This window comes from Coturnix japonica, chromosome 2 (assembly GCF_001577835.2).
Source record: "Coturnix japonica isolate 7356 chromosome 2, Coturnix japonica 2.1, whole genome shotgun sequence".
NCBI classification, from domain to species: domain Eukaryota; kingdom Metazoa; phylum Chordata; class Aves; order Galliformes; family Phasianidae; genus Coturnix; species Coturnix japonica.
In genome coordinates, this window is record NC_029517.1 from 74,012,635 (window position 1) to 74,035,902 (window position 23,268).

The 23,268-nt window shown below is 40.9% G+C and overlaps 1 protein-coding gene across 4 annotated transcripts in view; it reads left to right on the top strand.

Moving 5' to 3' along the window:
* LANCL2 (LanC like 2) overlaps window positions 1-23,268 on the top strand; it is a 43,562-nt gene that overhangs the window by 14,582 nt on the left and 5,712 nt on the right. For 2 of the 4 annotated variants that reach the window (XM_015854893.2, XM_015854895.2), the window contains exons 3-9: window positions 5,707-5,914; window positions 8,754-8,901; window positions 9,814-9,960; window positions 13,467-13,649; window positions 15,675-15,851; window positions 18,783-18,899; window positions 22,071-22,143. In XM_015854893.2, the coding sequence (XP_015710379.1) occupies window positions 5,707-5,914; window positions 8,754-8,901; window positions 9,814-9,960; window positions 13,467-13,649; window positions 15,675-15,851; window positions 18,783-18,899; window positions 22,071-22,143 (1,053 nt within the window). The remainder of the gene's footprint in view (window positions 1-5,706; window positions 5,915-8,753; window positions 8,902-9,813; window positions 9,961-13,466; window positions 13,650-15,674; window positions 15,852-18,782; window positions 18,900-22,070; window positions 22,144-23,268) is intronic. The other 2 variants (XM_015854896.2, XM_015854894.2) reach the window with 2 other exon arrangements.

Below are 23,268 nucleotides of genomic sequence, written 5' to 3' on the forward strand. Positions count from 1 at the left end.
AGTCTTGCTCAACTTCCTCCTTTGTTCTTGAAGGTGTTATGTCAGTTGGAGCCGAGGGGGTCGGCGCCATCTTCTCCTTTGGATCTGTAGGAGAGATGAGAGCTCCTCCGGTTCCCCTCGCCCCCAACTCCAACAGTTCCCTAGCCCGATCCCCCGCAATCTTCTCTTCCCTTGCCGCCTTAAGCGCCTCCAAGATTAATCCCTAGACCTTGAACTCTGTAACTTTTCGGGTGGCCAGCACCCTTTGTGAAAGCGCCATTGTGAGCGCATCCCAGTTATTGGGATCATATAAATCAGAGGGAGATGTTAACATCCCCTCCTTCTCTAGCAGCGAAAGAACTGCAGCAATCTCCTTCTTAGAAGGAACATCCTTCCCACAGTGAGTTTTACATGCATGCAGAATCACCTTAATAACGGCTTCCATGTCGCCTCCGGCCAAACGTATCCCACCTGGCCCCAACCTGGCGCTTCCCCAACCGTACCGAGGGGGTTCCGAGCTCTCCCTACTGCCTGACGAAGAGTTATGGCCAATCCTCCCGTCCCAGTCTTTCACCACTCCACGAGTAAATAATTACCACTCCACAGTGAGAACCTGTGCCGTTAAATGTATAGCTGCTCCGCTCCCAGTCACGTTCAGGGTCACCATTTGTTACCTTTATCTTGTCTGTGTTCTCTGGAAGCTTGCAGCTTGACTGAGGTGACACCAATATGGTGAGCAGTAAAATGGTGATTTATTGAAGCTAACACACATATATATACCCTATGCCCTTCGTGTACGCCCACTGGAAACGTATACACCATATATCTTGATGGCATGGGGATGGACCTATCTCGTCACAGCCCGAAAAGCGCACATTTGCCTAATACATCAGCCGCCTTGCAACACCAGGGCCCGGGGTTCGAATCCCTCCTGTGGTGCAAGTGGTAGAAGTGCCACTCTGCAGCACAGAGGCTCGAATCCCGGGAGTTGGACTCAGTGATCTCTAAGGTCCCTTCCAACCCGCACGAGACTATTACTATTACTATTACTATTACTATTACTATTACTATTACTATTACTATTCCTAATATCTAACCTGAAACTCCCCTGTCTTAGTTTAAACCATTTCTCCTTGACCTCTCACTATCCACCCTCATAAATAATAATTCCCCTTCCTGTTTATGGACTCCCTTCAAATATTAGAAGGCCACAATGAGGTTTCCCCAGAGCCTTCTCCAAGCTAAACAAGCCCAGTTCCTTTAACCTTTCTTCATAGGAGAGATGCTCCAGCACCCTCTGATCATCTTAGCGGTCCTCCTCTGGACCTGTCCCAAGAGCTCCAAGTCTTTCTTGTGCTGGGTGTGCCTAGGCCTGAACACAGTACTCTAGATGGGGTCTCATAAGAGCTGAGTAGAGGGGGACATTCACCTCTCTCCCTGCTGGCCACCTCTCTTTTAATGCAGCCCAGGATATATTTGGCCTTCTGGGCTGCAAGCACACAATGCTGTCTCATGTCCAGCTTTTCATCTACCACAGCCTCCAGGTCCTTCTCCACAGGGTTATTTTCAAGGAGGTCTTTCTCTAGTTTGTATAAACACCTGGGATTGCTCTGGCCCAACTGTAACATCTTGCACTCGGCCGTGTTGTACCTCATTAGGTTCACATGGGCCCACTTCTCTGGCCTGTCTATGTCTCTCTGGATGTGCACTGCTCAGCTTGATATCATCTGCAAACTTGATGAGGGTCCACTTTGTTAAAAACTCCAGTGTAGTTTGGTTCTGCTGTTCTGTCTGTACAAAAATGTTGAAATGAGTATGGAGGAAGGAGTGGAATGGAGGTAAGGCTGCAAAACTGTGAATTACACATACACATGTGCAAGTGCTGTTTATCTGTAGATGCCATTGTTATTTTACTTTGCAGTACTAATGCTGTCAAACTGTGAATGAGCCCTACTGATCCTTTAGGCAGAGCTTTCAGTTGTCAAACCTGACACAGCCACTGCTCTTCAACCTGCTAAAACACTTTTCCATCTTGGCCTCATAAGCTCCACTTTGCAATTACGATGGCATATTGTATTCATGCTCTATCTTATGCTGTAGACATTCTTCTGATTTTAGCATAGCATGTTTCGTATGTGCCAAGAGCAGATCTGTTATCTTTGTGTCAGAGAGGGAGAAGAAGCCTGGAAAAACTCTCCAGGCTTTGCCCATGTTTAGTCTTAATTTTGACAGTGGAAATATACCAAGAAGAAAGTGAAGAAATGTTTTTTTTCAGCACAGATAGCAGTGTGGGTGAATGAGTCGGGGTGTTTAAGACAATTCATGCATAAATGATAGATATGTTTTAAGGTCTAAGAATGGCTGCTAAGTGAGTGCAGAAGAGATGCCAAGTAGCCAAAGAGGCCTGCTGTATCATGGTGTGCAGGAAAAAGAGCATGGCTAGCCGGTTGAGAGAGGTTATCATCCCGTTCTACTCTGCTTTGGTGAGACCTCATCTGGGGTATTGAGTCCAGGTGTGGTCTCCTCAGTTTAAGCATGACAGGGAACTACTGAAGAGAGACCAGCAAAGGGCCAGGAAGACGGGGCCTGGAACCTTTCCCTTTTGAGGAAAGGCTGAGAGATCTGGGACTGTTCAGCTTGGAGAAGACTGAGGAGGGATCTTATCAATGCCTATAAATGTCTATTGAGGGGAATCAAGTGGATGGAGACAAACTCTTTCCAGTGGTGCCTAGCAGCAGGTCAAAGAGCAATAGGTGCAAACTGGGATATAAGAAGTTCCATCTGAACATGAGGAAAATTTTTTTTTACTGTGAGGGCAACAGAGCATTAGAACTGCTCAGAGAGGTCGTGGAGGTTCCTTGTCTGGAGATATTCAAAACCTGCTGTCTCAGTCTAATTTATAGGAGGGAGAGGAGGTTCTTTTAACATATGTATGCTTGACAGCAAGATAAGACACAATGGGTCAAATGTTAGCCTGACCAGTTTATTACTGTAAGGTGGAATAATACAAAGATGGTATTTATAGGGTTATTTATAGGGAAAAATATGGATGCCTTCAGTCCATTGGGAAACACTGAGGCAGTCTCCACCATGTAGTGATCTCCAAGAGATGCTGCCTTAGTGGTGGTCAGCCCTTCCTTAAAGGAGGTCTAGAGGAGGTGGAGTCAAGCTCCACCCCTTCCAGGAGCACTGCTAAATTACTCTCACCTGTGCTCCCACAGCTGACCCAACTTGCCTCAGCTGATTAATCAGAGGTTCAGGCTGTGATTACCGATTTTCCATACAATTACAAATCCTAGTCATTTAGGGAGATGGGAAAGGGAAGATGCGTGAAAGAAAAGATAGGAAATAAAAGCAAGGAGTTTGTAGGAGGCAAGGGGAGATAGTCACCACCATGGTTTCCAGCATTGCTTATAGGTCAGATGTTGATCTTCAGTAGTGGTGGGTAATTGGGAGTTGTTGATCAGTTAACAACTGATATAATAACTGTGATAACAGAGATGATGGAGAAACTTTCCAATGGCAGTGCAAACTTATAAATATAAGTCCAAAGTGGTTGAGTCAGCTCCTTTTGGAGTGACAGCTTCTGGCTTTTGGATCTCAGCAGGAACTCCTTTTGTTCCCATCTTCTGGGCCTTGCCAGCAGATAAGAGAGAGCAGGGAGGCACCCACTTGTATCTTGCCTTCACAGCATGGTATTATCCCCCAGTCTGCCTTAGCAAGCTGGAGGTATTTGGTCACAAGCCAGATCTTCTGCCAGTAAACAGCCCTGAGCATTCTCTTCCAAGAGCAAACAGCTCCAAAGAAATGATTTCAAATGTAAAATTGTTCACACAGTGATGCTGGCTGCCACAGGGCAGCACCCACCTCTCATTTCCTAGATGAGTCAGAGTATTATTGCAAGGAGGCCTCAGAAAGCAGGCTTTGAGCCAAAAACAAAGAAGGGTTCAGACACCTGCCTTGAATGCTTTCCTGTGCAATCTACTGTAGTGAACCTGCTTTAGCAGGTTTGATGAGAGGTACCTTAAAACCCCAGTGATTCTGAGATTCTGAAACCATGACTGGCAGCAGACATTACTGAGCACGTCAGAAGTGAGCCATGAGGTAAAACTAACACAACTGTCATTAGCTGAACAAGTGATGCAGTCTAATGAGAATATATATTTTTTTCTATCCTATAGAAAGATTGCTGATTACATCTACTTCAAGTTGTAAAATTCTTTCAAGGTTTCTGTGGAATTGAGTCAATAAAAATACTAAAATGGTCTGGATTTTGAAAAATTTCATGAAAATACTTTCTCCCCAAGCTTGCTTCTTGCACTATTTTGCTAGAGTGTGAGAATCAGAAGATAAAAGGAAATTCTGAAAATAACTGCCCTGCTTGTTATGTACCAAGTCTTGACAAATCTTACTGGATATTGGCTTGTACTTTGGAAGCATCTTCAAAATCTCCAGGTGCTTATTGTTGTCAAATAACATTAAAACCCATGGTAGAGTCTGTTGTGCTTGTATACTAATACAAATACTGTTTGTACGTGACAAATGTAGCATTTTTGCACAAGTGCTGGATGAGCTGGACCTCATGGCTAGTTCCCAGTCACATCCTTGATCAAATCTGATTATCTGCATACTTGGTGCAATCTGTGAAAGAATTGCAGAAATCCATGTCAGGTCAGCAGCCTCAGAGGCAGTGTTTTCTGGCTGTTGCTTTGAAGGGGACAGTAAATAGACCACAATCTCCTGTGCCACTGAGTTGGCCTAACCAAGCCCTGCAGCAGCCTTCTTGGAGCCATCTGTAGATGCCTTTTCAAGGTATTCCAGACAACATCTGAGCATGTGCCTCTGCTCTTATGGTACCATTCTTGTACTCCTCAGAAAGCCTCTCTGTGGAACTAGGTGCATCTAGTTTGTTCTCCTCTTTATTTATGGCACAGAAGAATCTCATCCCTGCTCAAAAAAGAGGAGTTTGAGTTGCAGCATGGTTAGAAGGTACATTTTTTGCTTTTACATATGTACTCTTCCAGTTGGCCAATAAACATCCACTTAAGAGTTGTTTCACTTAGTTAAAAGCTGCAGTGATATAGGCTTAAGGTTGGGTTTTGTTTTGTTTTGTTTTAAATGAAAACTATATAATCATTGTAATGGAGTGAAGCTTGATTTAACTTTCCAAGCATTCTCCTAGGACTTGTTTGCTTTATGGCTTTTACAAGCTATAAATCTTATAAGCTATAAATCTTAGGGTTTCATAATCTCATTGTGAAATTCAGTCAGGGGTTATAAAGAACTTGGCAAGTCAAATTCAACAACTGCCTAAAATATCCTTTTAAAAATCAAATGGGAAGTAAGTAATTTTTTGTCTATAACAGATGAGTATTGTAAAGTGAGTGTGCTTGATTTTAGGTAAGCTTACCCTAAGATAAGTCTTAAGCAATTTCTTCTCCAAGCTTTAGTACCCAAGGCATGAATTTTCTTAATTCTTTGCTAATAGTGGATGTACTGTTGGGCTTCAGTCTAATAAATTTAGATGTTTTTCATGATCCAAATAGAAATGTAGTGAAGACAGACTGATGTGCTCCTTTTGCATGTGCTAGGACCCTTAGCTGAAATGTTTTAATTGACCAAATGTCTCTCCATGTTCTATTTACTGATTCAGTGGCACTAAAGATGACGATGTGATGTACTGAGAAGGGAAAATGAATGAATTTCTTTTTCATGTGTTTATTCCAGGCATTGCCCTCTTGTATCTCCAACTGTACCGTGTCACAAAAAAACAAAGCCATTTGCAGCGATCTCTTGATTATGTGAAGAGAATCCTTCGCAATCTGAATGGCAGACGAGTTACTTTTCTCTGTGGTGATGCTGGGCCACTGGCAGTAGGTGCAGTCGTTTATCACATGCTGAAAAATGAAAATGAATCTAAAGAATGTGTTTCTAGGTAAGTGATGATGGGAAAAGCCATGGCTTTCTTTTGTAGAGTTCAGTAAAATTAGCAAGTTCAGTCATGAAGGGCAGGGGATTAAAACATGGAGCTACTTTCTGTACTGATGCGTTTTCAGCAGAATACAGGATAGACTTTTAGCATGATTAAATCTGGCTTAGACTTGTATTTAGTGGGTCACTGAGTCTTTTAAACTTCTCTAAAGACAGAATGTCCTGGGCGTATCTGTAGTGCACAGATATATTAGTTACAGAATAGTTAGAATAGTAGTTACACACCTTTCTTTGGCAGAATGTAGTGTTCGTGCAGTATGTGACGCTCCCTTAGAAGTTCTGCAGCATGCCTTGCTCAGTCAGAATTTGCATACTGGCTTCGTGTCATCATCTGTGGTTTATGTTTGAATATAGAATTCATCTTTTTCTAGTATACAATCCTAGTCTGAATAATATTAGTTACTGTTCCTGGATGAATGTTTTGAAGTGAATGAAAGGTTTATTTTTGCTTTTAGAACCAACAGTTAGCTTGGGCGTGTCAATTCAGATGCAGCTAGGAAGGCTGTGTGGCTGTAAGGCATGAAGTATGAGTAGAACAAAATGAGATCAGCAGTAAATCTTTTAGTTTTCCCTGTGCTTGAGAACTGATTTTCAGGGTGACTGAGAAGGAGGTTAGTCTGATTATTTGCTCCTTTTCTTCCTTTTTTCCTCCCGCCTTTGTTGGTTTTGTTTACAAATGCTAGGGCTGCTCTGAAAGCAGAAGCTCTTACATTGGCCCACAACATTAAGAGGCAGATGTTGGTAGTATGGCAATAGAAGATGAACTTTCCTGCCAGTATTCCATTACATTTTGTTGCCATTTGACAAATACTTACACAGGAACAGAAAGAAAACCATGTGCAAATTTGTCATGATCCACTGAACCAATACTAGCATGAAAGTGTCAGTTTCTTGAATTGCATCATTACCGGTGACAAGTGAAGGTGTCATCATTACAAGCTGAAATCAAAGTGGCACTTCATGGAGATACAACATCTGAATGACTCATTGAGTAAAAGTTCAAGATGCTGTCTTTAGTGGTTAAAGTAAGGTGTGTTGTCTTTTGGGATGGAAAAAGGGTGATCGTTTTGGATTTCCTGGAACCTGTGTGGACCATCAGCTCTTGACTGCTGCGTCATAATGCTGACTAATCTAAAGACTGGCCTTCTAGAGGCAGGCCAGAGAAGAAGAGAACTTTCGTTTTGCAACGTTATAACACCAGCCCCCATACCAATTTTAAGATAATGGAGTATATTGCCAGACTTGACTGGACCGTCCAACCCACCCACTGAATGCATCAACTCCTGACTTCCATTTGTTTAGGCCAATGAAAGATGAACTATGAGGGCAATGTTTTCCTAGAAGCAGTGTCGTCAAAACAGTTGTGAAACAGTGGGCCTTGTGCTGGTGAGGATTTTTACATGTGTGGCGTGCAGGCGCTTGTTCATCATCACTGGCAAAAATGCATAGTGGTGAGAGTGTTGAAAAATAATGTTTTGTAGCTCAGAATTTGCTTTATCAAGCAGTGTTGTTGTGATCTTCGTACGTGTTGTAGTTACCATGGAAATCAATAGGAGGCTTACTTTTGGAGTGACCTACATATATTCAGGACCTCAACAGTGAGAGTTACATTATAGATGTCAAAGTATATATGTGATTGCACTTAAAACTTTTTACCTTGGAGCTGTCTAGTTATAGTATGACTTGAATAATAAAACCTAACAGTGGACATTTAAAAGAAAGTAATTTAATTGCAAGTCCAAAGAGTCGTTCTAGGAAAGGGGTAATAACTTAAAGCTCTTTTTGTGAGTAGCTTTCCACAGATATTAAGCAGTGACAGTGTGAACGAGCCATTGAGGTCTGTGTTTTTGCTACAGAGTGATGTTAGTGCTAACATTTCTGCCAAATAATAGCTATTGAGGATATCTGGGAGTAGGTTTTTCTCTTGATCCAGATTATTTTTCCCTCTCCCCAAATTTAAAATGTGACTGTTTCCATGGTTTCATCTAATTGCTAATTTTAATCAGTGAAAAAATAGGGACAGAGAAAGAATGGGAAGGATAACAATTTCTCTGCTTCTGAAAGCAGACTGGTAAAGTAATAGTAGGAATGCTCAGTGGAGCATGTGTGAGTTACAGTGGCCAGCCTAAGGTGTTTTTCCACTAATATAGACAAGCAGAACACGTCTGCATAATAGCAGCACTCTCTCTAAACAGTGTTTTTAAACATTTGAAAAAATGTATATCTAGGGAAGGGGAGTGCAGTTTTTTTCACCCTCTGAAACATCTAAAATGAGGAGTCCTTGCTCAGGTGAAATTGCCAGAGGTTCCAGGAGGTTTTAGTCATTCTTCCCATTAATTTACAGCTACTTGTACAATTTAAGTGTCATTTCCTTTGATTGATCTCTGAGATCAGAAGTGATGTAAGTGGCATCTGTGAATCTTTTTGCTTCAGTGGAAATTTGTTGTCAGATAGCATATCCGGTTTGATGTTTCTGGTCTCTCTTGGAATCAGTGTTAGCTCTAGACTGGAGTAGCTCTTCAGCCCATTACCAGTATATGTGTTTCTCTCTGCATGAAAGCCCCTTTTTTTCAATATTACTCACTGGCTCCAAGTTGCCTGTCTGTTAGGGACAGAACATACGTATTGATCTTGTGTGTAGAGCTGACAGCCAGCTGAGGAGAACTGAAAGGAGATTATGGGACTTAAGTACTCTGACTGCATCTGGTTTGGCAGTTTATACAATGCATAATCAAATATAGTGCCTATGCTTTCTCTCGCCCTACTGTTCTTGTCTGATGCAGGCTGTTGCAGCTGCAAAGGACAGTCAGAAGCATGGATGCTGAATTTCCAGATGAGCTGCTTTATGGCAGAGCTGGTTACCTGTATGCCTTGCTGTACCTGAATACGGAAATTGCTTCAGACACAGTCCCACAGTCTATTATCAAAGAGGTAGGATTTTTTTTTCTCTCTCCAGTGACACAGTGTATGACAAAAGGTGGTGATGACAGTGTCTTCAAGCGGGATACAGGCACAACAGTGCAGTAACGGGTAATAAAGAAGGAAAACTGGCTCACCCCTTCTAACAACCAGTGACAGCTCAAGAGAAGCATGGTCTCTATCTAGAGATGCTACCTCTTCAGCTGTTAACCCTCAAATGAGGGTGAGGAGGAGTGGATCCAGGCTCTAGCCCTTTAGGTCACTCTGATGCTTTACTTGAATCTGAGCTCCCTAGATTAGCCATGCCTTCTCACCTGGTGTTCAACCATTGGTTCAGGCTGTGACCTGGCAGTTCCACTGCACACAGTATTTGTGCAATTGCATTAGAATCATTCCTTCATGTAATTCAAGGGATTAGGAGCATGACGCTGGAGAGGAGAGAAATCTACAACTACAAACTCAGTCTGATACCACCTTCCAGTGCGTTGCCCCTTTCTCTGCTGCCTACCTGGGACTGAAATGGAAGCTAATGTCGTGGGTCTGCAGGTGGCTATGGAAATAGATCTTCTGTGAAACTGGGACTGGAGCACTTGAGGGTGAGAAATGGTTATGGAAAACCTTAGGAAAGAAGTGTGAAGAAAGAGAATTCAGTGGGGAATGTGCACATCTTCTGCAGATACCAGAGCCAGAGAAAGCAGGCCTGGAGAAAACTGATGATAAGTTTTTAAGATTCACTTTTTCTTACAAATCTAAGTGATTCCATCATTGAGACAGAATTTTCCTTTTTACCTCAATATCAAAGTCCAAAGGAATATCATAGTCATGCTGTTTATTGTGGCTTATTTTCAGTGTGATTCTAGTCATGACAAAACTCTCTGCATCAAAGCAAATGAGATGGAAGGGGATGTGTTTTATCTTTCTTAGGTAATAGATGCCATTATTGAGTCAGGGAAAAACTTTTCGAAGGAGGAACGTAAAACAGAACGTTGTCCTCTGTTATATCAGTGGCATGGGAAGCAATATGTTGGAGCAGCCCACGGTGTGGCTGGGATCTATTACATGCTAATGCAGGTAAGAGTGTTTTTTGTGGGCTGTGAAGAAACACCAGTGATGTCTTGTTTGCATCAGAAGATCTCCATTTCAGGTTTCATGCGTGCACAGTGCAATGTTGTGATAGGTCAGGGACTAGAATTAGGAGTTGGACCCTGCAGCAAAGAACAGTGCTAACAAAGACCCCATTAGCAAAAGAAAACTGTGGCTCATCTATCCCTTCATTGGAGTGGATTAAGCCTTGACTGTCAGCATCATGGCTTCTCTAATCCTCCTGTTAAACCTCCAGCTGAGGGACTCATTTTTCTGCAGCTTACTCCAGGTTGTCAACATTGTATTGTGCTTTCATGGCCAAGACTTATGTCCTTGCCCCAGAGTAGAACATGTATTTTTGAGTGTGTGTGGATTGTAATTGAGAACATCAACATTCTGACATTTCCTGTCCTCAAGAGAGTCAGGTGCTTATCCTCATATTTACTTTTTCTGATACTTGCAGTTAGGCTAGCTAAATATTCATTTATAATATATTCATAATTATTCATAAGCTCAGCATCCATCACTCTTCAGCTTCAATTTTTGCTATTTTTCAGTGAATGTATCACTACTTTCATGTCCTTTTTTCCTTCGAAGATTTATTTTTTGCCATTTTTTGAAGCTTTAGGAAAATTGTCCTTAATCACATAGTCAGTATGGTTTTATTAATTTATGTTCTTCCTTTTCTGTCTCCCTTCTCTCTCTGTCGCCCAAAAATCTGATGTTTCTGAGTGTGTTTCTGAAACCTGCTCTTCTCTTCGTGTTTTTCTGAGATTCTTCTCTTCTGCATATCTGTATACCATATTTAAATCCCTTCATCCCCCTGCTTTTATATCCTCAAATAGTATTATGATGTTTTTCAAAACAGACCTGTATGTCTATTCTTCTGTTGTACAATCTGGAAGTAAAGCCTTATCTTTCATTACAGAAGTGGCCATAAAGATGCAAAGTCTGTATCATACAATTTTCTGGTTTTGAATGATGCTGCCAGTCTGTGCATCATTGTAAATGGTAATTGTCTTATCAGCTTATGGAAAATGACTGTCCTTCAGGCAAGTGGAAGGAATGTACATCCTTATTTCGCAGCCTAAAGATCTGTATGCTCTTTGCAAAAGTTACTGAGGTAGCTTTAGCTGTTGCTACTGCTCGGCCATTCCTCATTTGCAGAAGATACAGTGACTTTTCCCTGTCTGTTCCAGATTAGCTCACAACACTTCTACCAGTAGCTCATTCTAAAGCATCTGACTTTGATGTGTAAGTGGCTGATGCTCTGCTACCTGGGGTCTTAAATTCACTACAGCTGTGTTGTACAGTGGACATATAACTGATGCCTCAGGACACTCTAATTACTGTGTCCTTATCTTCACTTCATGCTATCCTTGATGAGGTTGTCCACCCTTTCCATCTACCTTATTTTACCTGACTTTCATTTTTTTTCCACTGGAATTTCTGAGAAACATCGGTTTCTTTAAAGAAGTCTTTTTAAAGACTCCACCCTTCATTTGCTTTTCAAGTCTGATACCTCCAATGCAGTGCATTCTTGTTTAATCTCTACTCTGTCTATATGGTAAAATTATAATTATCTTTTCCTTTACATATAATTGCTGCTTTTAAGGATTACCACAAAGCCGTTGTTTATGCAGCATTAGATTACTGTATTTTCACTGTACATTAAATGTTGTGAGTTGACTTATCTGCTGCAGATAAAGATGACATACCAAAGTCCATCCTTCCCCCATCCCTCCTACTCCATATGAGGAAAAATTGTCTGCATTTTCAGCAAAAAAATCATGAGGTGATTTGCTGGGTGGTTGCTTGGTAACAGAGAAAGCATCCAAAGTATCACCCTAGATGCAAAGGCCATTACTGCTTTTGTATATCATCTTTGCGAGGGAATGTGTCGAGGATATGCTTACAGACAATTACATGGAGAGTAAAGGCTCAGCAGTGTTAAATAACTCATCCAGGAGGTAGAGAAGGTTATTCTATAGCTGGGAAATCTCCAACCCTTTCATTAATGCTGAGACAAAAAATGTCTACTGGAGTATCTGTCCTCTTGTCTAGAAAATCAGGACACATATCAGCGGATTACTTTTTTGCTGTTGACAGTTACCTCAGTGTTGACAGGAACCTCAGCAGTTCAGGAGAAAGGAACTTGCTTGTGCTTTGATCTTCATAGAAGCATAAGGTGAGAAGGAAGGTTATGTAAAGAACTCTGTTCTTCTTGGATTTACCTCCAGTGGACAGTCACAAGCTCACTTAAACCCTCTACTGTGCTTGCCTTACACAGCTCAAAACTGTATAGCATTTATTGCTGGTGCCTGTCTTTACCTTCTGCTGCAGGATTCCAGTATGAAATCAGAATCCTGAAACAAAGATTCCATGAGACTTTCCGTACTCCGAAGGTCCACATCTGGTTCTTAACTAATTAACTCCAAATTGTTCTTGAGAAGCTGATCTATATGCAGGTGTACTTGCACTCAGAAAAGTACAGAAGAGGAATTTGTTCTAGTGATCTGGTGGGCAGGAGTCCAGCATAGCTGTCCTAACTGAGGTAAAGGTTGTTATTTCAGGTTACTAAAAATAGATACTTAAAGTTATGTAGTTGTAGGGCTGTGAATGGTAATAGCAGTCTTAGCCCTTGAATGCGAATGTGCTGGTAGGAAACTGTAAAATTGTATGACATGATCAGCAAAGACAAGTCATTTAGAACCAAAATAGCCCAGTTATTAGGTTCTGTAGACTCCCACAGTTGTTCCACCAGTTGCTGGAATTCATTAAATTACGTAGGCTGTGTAAAAATAAGAACTTTGTTATGAAAATACTGTGAAGTAGGCTGGTAGAGGAAGGAATACCAACTTAGAACAGCTACAGACTCAATAGATACTGAGAAAGTGCACAGTTTGATGGATACGTTTGCCTTTTGGGAAGGATGTAAACTAAACGAAAGAAACAGGAAATTAAAATTCAGAAGAATAACCTAAGGATGAGTGTGTAGAAAAAATATACTTAGTTACTTTGAGAAGTAACTGTTGCTTCTGACATTAGAAATGCAGTTTTATAATCCATAGCTTCATGGAGTTCTGTTTGCAATGGAAACCTTTAACCTTAATAAATGTTTGTCAGGTTTGTCCACATTAGTTATTTTAAAAATGTGTAACCCACTGTGTTTTAAGTGTTATAATCAACTAATCTATAAAATTATCTTTCTCCTGTAAGCATTTTCTCAGTATTAAGATATAAATAGAGGCATGGGCATCTTGGAGGCTGCATTCTGTACTCAGTTCTTCTGTAGTCTTTCTGTGTCACCTCAAATAAGACAGATAACAACTTGGCATCCCAGTTTCTTTACAGACACTAACCAAATCTGTGTGAAGTGACAAAGTATTTTGGATCAAGGGTATATATGTAGAGTACTTGAAAATAGGGCGTCTAATTGTTGATACCAATTTATTACTACTTTAATTTTGTTTTTTCTCTCTGTGTGTCTATAGCCAATTGCAAATGTGGATCAGGAGACCTTGACAGAGTTGGTGAAACCAAGCATTGACTATGTGCGTCATAAAAAATTCAGATCTGGGAATTACCCATCATCACTGAGCAATGAGACTGACAGATTGGTTCACTGGTGCCATGGTGCCCCTGGGGTCATCCACATGCTCATGCAAGCTTATAAGGTGAATCATTCTGTGTTTATGTAAAAACCTTTTTTTTTTTTTTTTTTCCTTCTTTCCAGAAAGACCTGTACATATGCCTGTTAGATTCTAAGTCTTGCTTTCAAACCAGAATCCTGGACTAGGCACTTAAATATCTCTAAATACTATGTAAGAATTTTGGAAAGAAGAAATAAGTAAAATTGCTTCTCAGGGTGTTAGTTATTAATAGACTTGAGGCTTCCTTGGAAAAGGGCCAATGTAGTTAAGCCGTTTGATATCAGAATCCTGGTTCTGAGCACATTGACCTAAGTTATTTTAATCTTCATCCAAAGCATTATAAGGATTATGTTGGTTTTCAAAAATGTAGGTTCATGTGTCTTGTTACAGAATATCTTTATAAATTACTCCGTTATTTTGTTACAGTACTTCAAAACTTAATGTCAGAACGAAGGTCCCAGGCACTGTCTAGGGCATAAAAATGAATCCTGAGCTATCGTGAGCCTGCTGCTTGCTCCTTTCTGTCTTTAACTAGGTTGGCTATCCTGCTTGTGTTGTGCACTTCTGATTTGTTTGACATTTGAAAGTGTGCCATTTAATTACATTTATGCAAACTGATTTCTGCATTTAACAGCCCTCCTTGGCAGATTTCTTTTTTGGCTTCTGGGTGAGCTGATAAAAAGCAGATTTTGTTTACGGAATAATCACTTCTGTGAAATGTGAACTATAGATCTCTTACAGCACTGATAAGTGCAGTCACATTTGCTTTTTCTTTGGACTGTGGTAAAAGGCTGGCTTATCATTGAAGGCGTGTTTTTTTGTTTGTTTTTTTTTTTTTGCTTGTTTTTGTTTTTTGTTGGTTGTTTTTATTTTTGTTTTATAACTTCTTTCCAAATGTGATGCTTTCCCTAGCAGAAACAGTATTCCAAGACATGGGAGATAGGACTAAGTTCTGTTTAGCAGTTTCCTTTTGTCCTCATTTTATGTGACAAAGTAGATGATGCCTTTCTTTTTATCTGCTTTTTGAAAAACTGCTAAGAAAATTTGGAGTGTGTTGTTCTGGCTGTGCTTTCATATCAAGCACTGGCACTTCTGATAGCAGATGGCAACATTTGTCCTGGAAATTAAATGCTGTTGCCAGACCTTCATTTTAAATGTTACTGAGTGTCTGACAGAAAGGGAGACCTTCTTTATTCAGATTATGGATTTAATAGAAAAAAATTAACATTCAAGATACTTACCTTAATAAATAACATCTTTGCAGAGGATGCCATCTGAAAAGAAAAACATCTACCGTAGTGCAAAAATTGTCTTTTCTTTGTCTTGTTGATCTGTTGTGTGGCTCAGGCACAGTGGAACAGAATGTTATTTAGGTGGAAGTCTGTGATGCTGTTCAGCTGCTAAGCTAGTTGATGTTTCTTTTTCTGCTCCCTTGATGATCTCAAAATTTACTTAAGTTGTGCCCAAAATGCACTTCAGTATATTTGCCTCTGATTATTTCCAATGCAAGGCAATGGAGTGTTCCTACTTCTACTGGAGATCAAGAGCCCTGTTCTGTGCAAAGAGATACTGTTCCCTTGCATTTTTTGACATGAAGTTGAAAGCAGGCAGTGAATAACCAGCAAGAATAACTCAGAAGGATGAGAACCTAACCCTTGAGAACTAAATTTGATGGCCAGTATTGTTGCATTTCTTGGAGACAAGAATTATATTTTTCTATTTCAAATCAAATAGAGTGATTTGAGAATGGAGGGGAGAAGTAAAAAATAATCACGTACCTTTCAAATTGATTACAGCCTGTAGAACCAAGGGCCATGCTTGAGGATTTTTTCTTTGGGATCCTCATTTCAGATACAAAAACTCTCTTTTTTCCACCCAGGGAAAAAAAGAAGCAACTTATAAGAAAGGCGATTCTGTGATAAATGGAGTCTTAAAATTCAAAATAAACTGTATATGAAAAACTCTGCCCTATTGCAAAGTGTTTTCCAGGTCCATCATCATTTTGTTTTTGTTAATACTGCAATTTGTGTGTTTGTTTTTGTTCTGCAGACTTTTAAAGAGGATAAGTACTTGAAAGATGCTATGGAGTGTAGTGATGTCATCTGGCAGAGAGGTTTATTGAGAAAAGGCTATGGGATCTGCCATGGTACTGCTGGCAATGGCTACTCCTTCTTATCTCTCTATAACCTAACTCAGGACAAAAGGTACCTCTACCGAGCTTGCAAGGTGAGCTCTTCTGCATCCCAACAAAATTACTATTCCCTTTTGTGCATTTCATGTAATTTTTCTTACATGTCTGTGTGGTAAACAGAGTGATTAGACTAAGCTGTTGAGTGTTACCTCTGAAACTAACTTGGTGGGACAAGAGCATAGCATCACATATTCCTCTTAACTAATGTCTTGTCAGACAACTTCAACTCTGCTTGTGTGGACACTTATGTCTTAATATGTAGACTGTTCAAAACAAAATAAACTAAGTTCACTTTGCTGTGATGTAAGTGTCTAAATATTAGCCTGCCTGAACAAAAACAGATGGATGTTATGTGGTGCTAATTATTCCGTTGAGAGATTTACTGTCATCCTCAGTTCCTCAAGCAGTGCTGTTTGTAGTCTTTTGTAATTATTTGTTTTCAGACTAGTGTCTGGGGCTTTCAGAGCTCTGAATTGCAGTTACTAAACTGCTCATGTAGATTTTTTTTATTAATACAAATTACAGAGAAAGACATGCTCAGAATTTTTCTGCCTTGTAGCATCTAGGTTCTGCTATTAGATCTGCTTGTGCTAGCAGTTCTCAAAGAAGAAAACTTTCTTTGCCCCTATTTCTTGATATTGGAAGAGCTTTTTGTTTTGATTTCTACTTAATTTACTGATACTGATTTTCATATTGCATATATAGTTATTTAATTGAGGTTTGTTTAAAGGTAGTACAGTCGGATGAGTTGCATCTTGGGCTCTTACAGATAAGCCATATTGAAAGTTACTGTTTTCATCTCTACTGTCAGCCTGTTCACCACCAGCAGAGCTTTAAAAAGTTGGTATTTGTGTCATCTTATGTTTACCTATGTACCAGCCATGAAGTCACCAGTATGCGTTAATGCATCCTGGAAAATATAATAGACCCCTAACACTGCCAAGGTAAATAAATGATTTGTTGACTCATCCACTGCTGAAGTATCAGCTAAATTACTGAGCATGCATTGCTTTTAGCACAGCTGTCAGTCTCTCCCTGTCGTCCTCTGCTATATGTTTTCAGGGAGCTCTATGTAGTGCTGGTAGTTTCTGTTGCTCTACATTTCTTGATCAGGGGAACCCTGTAGTTCTTCTGTACAAAGCTAGAGGAAAGCAAGCATACTCATTTCAGAGCCTAAGAAGGAGATTCTAAATGAAGGAGAAAACAAAACAAAACAAAACAAAAACCATTACAAATTGTCAAGAAGAATCTCTGGAATTAGAGTGAAATATGAAAATAATGGAAAATTATTTTGAAATGCAGCAGAAGACTAAATCCAGAATGAGTGAAAGTCTGGGTAGAAGAAATATACTTTTCTCCCTTTTCTTCCTTTTCCAGTGAGGTGCTGGAACAGGCTGCCCAGAGAGGTTTTGAACCTCCCTGAACACCCTGAAGGTGTTCAAGGCCAGGTTGGACGGGGCCCTGGGCAGCCTGATCTAGTATGAGATATGGAAGTTGGTGGCCCTGCCTTCAGTGGGTGGTTTGGAGAGCTTGATTATCCTTGAGGTCCCTTCCAACCCAAGCCCTTCTGTGATAACATACTTGAAATCCATTTGAGAATAAAGATGTGACAATGAGCCAAAGCCTATCTGTTTGCTGTAGGTATCCACTGTAGTCGAGTCTGGCAGTGTATTTGCAGACATTCTGCTATAGATGCCATGGTATTCAGTCAGGCCCTGTATGGTTCTTCATCATAGTATCATAGTATCATAGTCTTGTGCGGGTTGGAAGGGACCTTAGAGATCATCAAGTCCAACCCCCGGGATTCGAGCCTCTGTGCTGCAGAGCGGCACTTCTACCGCTTGCGCCAAAGGGGGGATTCAAACCCGGACCTCCAGTGTTGCAAGGCGGCATTCCTACCACTGTGCACTTCTCCCTGCATGATAAATCTTGAAATGAGCATAGGAGCTTATTTGTCTTGGACATTCTTGAAGTCTTATTTTTGAGACGTAGAATGCAGGGAAGCATATGTGTAGCTGCGTTGGTACCTAAAAGCATTGCAACTGAGAGAGCTAGGTAGCTCCCCTCCCAAGGGTGTTTGTTCACACAAAAACATGAGATCTGGTGGAATAAGTCTCTGTTTACCCCTCAGAAGCTGACTGAATGAAGAGATTGAAAGGCAGTTGCTCAGAGATTTGAACCTCACTTTTATCTGCACAACTTCATTGTTAGAAGGGCTCCCAGGATGTACTACTTGTAGCTAGCCTGCCTGAGAGAAGAAAGGGCATCTTGGGCTCCAGAGAGCATCTGAGCCCCGTGCTTGTGATTAAATCATGGTGTGCTGGATTTTTGGATTTTGTTTGGGGTTGTGGTAGTTCAGGGGCAGGAATGTACTAGGCAGCACGCTGTCTGATTTCATCACCATAGCATACTAGCATCACCAGGGTACTGCTAAATGACAGAGAGCCGGGGAACACTGTCAGTTTAAGAAGCAGTATATTATATATTTTATATAATGTATATAAGAGAATCTCATATTTGTCCCAGAGGTTTGTGGGAGGGCTTCTCTAGGAAGGCAGTGCGTCTGAAAGCCCAGCTGAAGTGCCTCTATACCAATGCATGCAGCATGGGAAATAAGCAGGAAGAGCTGGAAACCATGGTGCAATTGGAAAACTATGATCTTATTGCTATCACAGAAACATGGTGGGATGATTCACATAACTGGAATACCACTTTGAGGGATATAAGTTTTTTAGAAGGGAGAGACAAAGTAGGAGTGGGGGAGTTGATGTATATGTTAGAAAGTGGATAGACTGTGAGGAGTTCCTTCTGAAAACAGGAACAGGTTGAGAACCTGTGGGCTAAGACCTAGGGATGAGAGCAGTAAAGGACAGCTGATAGAAGAGATTTACTACAGGCCATCTGATCAGGAGGAGCTTGTTGATGAGGCCTCCTTACTTCGGCTGCAGGAAGTGTTGCATTCACAGGCTTTCATCTTGATGGGGGACTTCAGCCACCCTGATATCTGCTGGGAAAACAACACAGCAAGCTGCAGGCAATCCAGGAGACTCCTGGAGTCCATGAACAACACCTTTATGATTCAGGTATTGGACAAAACAACCAGAAGTGAAGTATTACTGAATGTGGTACACACCAAGGCAAAAGAGGTCATTAAAGAGGTTAAGATTGGAAACAGTGTGGGCTACAGTGATGATCTCAAGGAATGTGAGTACTCATTGTGTTGGGTGTTGGGTATTGGGTAGGTGGTGCCTGTGTGCACCTGGGGTGGAGTCGGGGAGGTCACAAGTGTCTGCCAGGGGCGGTCACCTGTACCACTATATAGGGTTTGTTGCGAGGCATTAAACTTGTACTTTTGGCATTACGCACTGTGTGTGAGTCCTGTCTGTTCCCCGTGTGCAGAGGCACAGTGCAGTCACTAGGCAGCCTTGATTTGTCACCGGATCGGGAGGCGACACATTGAGTTTTTCACCTCAGTCTTCTCTGGCAGCCAGGATTCTTGTGTATTGTACATTCCTGAAGCTCCCATCCCTGAACATTTAGGTGGGAACTGGAATAGCATACTCCCCCTCCACTGTGAGGGCAGAGCAGGTCCTTGCGAGACTGAATGTGTACAAGTCTATTGGGCTGTCTGACATGCATCTCAGGGACATAAAAGAGCTGGCTGATGTGGTTGCTAAGCCTTTCTCTATCATATTTAAAATGTCCTGGCTGTCAGGCTGTTACCAGTGACTGGAAAAAGGGAAACATCCCTCCCTTTCTAAGAAAGGGAGGAAGAAGGACCCAGGAAACTACAGGTTGATGAGCTTTACCTCTGTGCCTGAGAAGGTCATGGAACAGATGTCCTAGAAGACATGTTAAGACACATGAGGGCCAAGTGGGTGATCTGTGACAGCCAGCATGGCTTCCCTGAGGGATTGTTATGCCTGACCAATCCAGTGGCCTTCTGTGATAGAGTGAAGGCACTGGCAGATGAAGGGAAGGCAAATGATGTCATCTAGCTGGACTTCTGCAAGGCCTTTGGCATTGTTCCCCACCACATCCATATGTGTCGATTGGAGAGAGAGGAATTTGAAGAATGATCTATTTGTTGGGTATGGAATTGGCTGAAAGGTTGTGGTAAGTGGCTCTATGTCCATGTCAAGGCTGGTGATGAGCATTGTCATCTGGGGTCTGTTGTGAGACTGGTACTTTAACATTTAGTAATGACATAGTTGATAGGATCAAGCAACAAGCAAGCTGAGTGTTGTAGTGGATATGGCAGACAGAAGGGATGCCATACAGAGGGATCTGGATAAACTCAAAAGATGGGCCCGTGTGAACCTAATAAAGGTTCAGCAAAGCAAAGTGCAAGGTTTGGAACTTGGGACAGGGTAATCCCAGATATGCATACAGACTGGGAGAATAACTTCTTGAGAGTATCCTGACAAGAAGAACTTAGGGGTCCTGGTAAATGAAAAACTTCACAGCAGTGTGCCCTTGTGGTTTGGAAAGCCAACTGTGTATCCTGGTCTGCAGGATGAGAAAATCGTCACTGTCTGTTCGGCCCTCATAAGGGCCCATCTGAGTATTTTATCCAGGTCTGGAGTCCCCAGCACTGGAAAGATGTCAGGTTTTTGGGAGAGTGTCTTGAAGAGGGCCACGAAGAACATCAGAGGGATGAAGCACCTCTCTTATGAAAACAGGCTAAAGGAGCTGGGCTTGTTCAGTCTAGGGAAGAAGGGGCTGCAGGAAGACCTCATTACAGCCTTCTGATATTTAAAGAGGGATTGTAAACAGGAGGTAAATCAACTTTTTCATGAGTAAAAAATGATAGTACAGAAGGTTTTAAGCTAAACGAAGGAAGATTTAGATTATATGTCAGGGAATTTTTAGTGAGAGTGTGGTAAGGTGCTAGATTAGGTTGCCCAGAGAGGCTGTGGATGCCCCAACCCTGGAAGTGTTCAAGGCCGGGCTGGATGGGGCCCTCATCAACTTAATCTAGTACTTGATCTAGTGATTGGTAGCCTTGCCTGTGGAAGGAAGGTTGGAGCTTGATGATACTTGAGGTTTCTTCCAACCCAAGCCGTTCTATGATTCTTTGATGCTTTATTTTGTTGGGATTCTGAGGTTTGGTTTGGTGGTGTTTGGTTTTTTGTTAGATTCAGGACAGAACTTTCAAGGTCTGAGATGGCTCTTTCTCGATGACAGCTTTTTTCAGCTTATGTGTTAAGTAATGGCAGATGTCTTCCTGCTAGAAGAGATTTATTTTTCCTTGGTTTAACAGAGATGTATGGCTTATAGGAGCCATCAGTTGTACCAAAGCTAGGAATTTCTAAACAGTAATTGTGCCTAGAAATGCATTTTCTTCATTTCTTTTGAAGTTCCTAGGCTGGAAATAATAGTAAGGGCTTATACACAGTAAGATACGGATATTGCAAGAATTGATTGCAATTTAGAAACGTGCCATAAATGTATTCTGTCCCCGTGTAGAAGAAAAGATTATGCAGAGAATCAAACTGTAGTTTGAACTACAGTTACAGTGACAAGCCCAGAACTCGTTAATCATTTCTTAATAACAGTTAATAATTTCTTAATAACAATGTTTGTGTTTGTGGGTTTATTGCTGGATTTTCTCAAGACATGCACACATGCAGGTACCAAGTGAACAAATCCATCCTCCAGTAAGTACTTAAAGAGAAAGCGTGGGTGAGAGTGTGGTGCTGGGAAGGAGTAAAATACCACACTTTAATCTTCCCGTTAAACAGTTTGATGGGTCTGGAAGCTTGTTCATATGCCTCGTAGCCTATGATGGCCTTCTAGTGAGAAGGACAAACCACTTGCTATAGCAGGTTGCAGAAGTTACAACTCTTTTGGTCCTTAGCAGCTGGATAAGTTAAACACTGAGACAGATAAGAACTGATGTTATATTAGAAAATTTCTGTCCTAAAAACTGTTCGTATCTGCTCTCGCAGCATTTCTTCATTGATGTGTTGCAGTTGATTTAAAAAAAAAGGAATTAAGTACAGCCCACCTAATTTTGTTGTTGCAAAACTGAAAGTCCCACTGTGGAAATATGTATCCTGAAGAATAATTGCATCCTTGTCACAACTGAAGTGAGATTAATTAATCTTGGACAGTAATTCCTGTGTTGTATCTCTGCTTACACTAATTTTCATTAAGTACATGTTAAAATGCCTTCCCACGCAGATCTTCCAACTTGCATTTAACAATCTTAAATTTAAAATAAATTAATAAATATACTTTGTTTCCCACAGTTTGCTGAATGGTGTTTGGAATATGGTGCACATGGATGCCGTATTCCTGACCGCCCTTATTCTCTTTTTGAAGGTAAAGTGATTGTATTGCAAATAGTGTTGTAGTATACAGGATAGAAGGGCTATCTTGCAGTTTTGGGACATGCTTGGGAGTTCAGAAATATTTTCCTAGAGCTTTATATGTTTTCTTTGTTTGTAACATATTTTCTACACCCTATCTCATCATTAAGTTTTAAAACACAGTAGCAAGGAATCACAGATAAAGTAGGATAGTGCTGCTATTCTGAGAGCTGTGAGCCTAATGTGCCACCTGTCACAAGTAAGTGAAATTACAGCACACGAAGCAGGTTTATTTTACAAGTAAACCAACCGAAGGCATAAATACAAGAGAACAGTAGTTGTATGCATCTCTTACAAATACAGAATTATTGTGCTAATGTTCATGGGAAGAAAAGTACAGGCATTTTTATCCCTGAGAGATCCATTGTAGGCATTTGTAGAAGGAAGAAGCAGACAGACAGCATGTAGTAGAAGTAATGCCAACAACAGTCAGGATTTCTTCTTCAGTGTTGACACACATTTTATTTCATTTTTTAATGTGATTTTTTTTAAAAGACCTCCATGTGTCAAATTTGAGGAAGAAAGAATATTCATTTTCTTGTTTCTTAAAAGTATGCTTGATGTTGTCTGTTTCAGCACATATGTGTATACATGAATGCTTCCATGGGAAGGTGTGCATGATTCTTACGGAATCGTTTTACTCGCTTATGTCAAATGCCTGTATCTAAGAAAAAATCCTCTGTTTGTATATGTTCAGCTGCTGATACAGTGGGAATTTTACTTGATCATAAAAGTGAGATTTTATCTGCATGCTGTTCTTCTGTAGCATGGCCCTATAGTTGTCTCCCTGTGAGTTTTATGAAACAATGTCAGTATTACTGCTTCTGGCTGCCCCCTTTATTCATAAAGAATGAAGGAGTATATCGCAAGAGTAAAAAGCACTTTTGCTTTTTAATCCGTGTAGTGACCAACAAGAGCTGTTCAAATTGTGAGAGATGGTCTTAACTGGAATTAACTTTTTCTTAATTGAAGTAGCATTGAGATTGTGCTGCTAAAAAGACAGTAGCAGAGATAAGCCTATTTTTGCCTTTGATCTTTTCAAGTGAAATTTAGTTTCCGAGGCAAATACAAATAAACT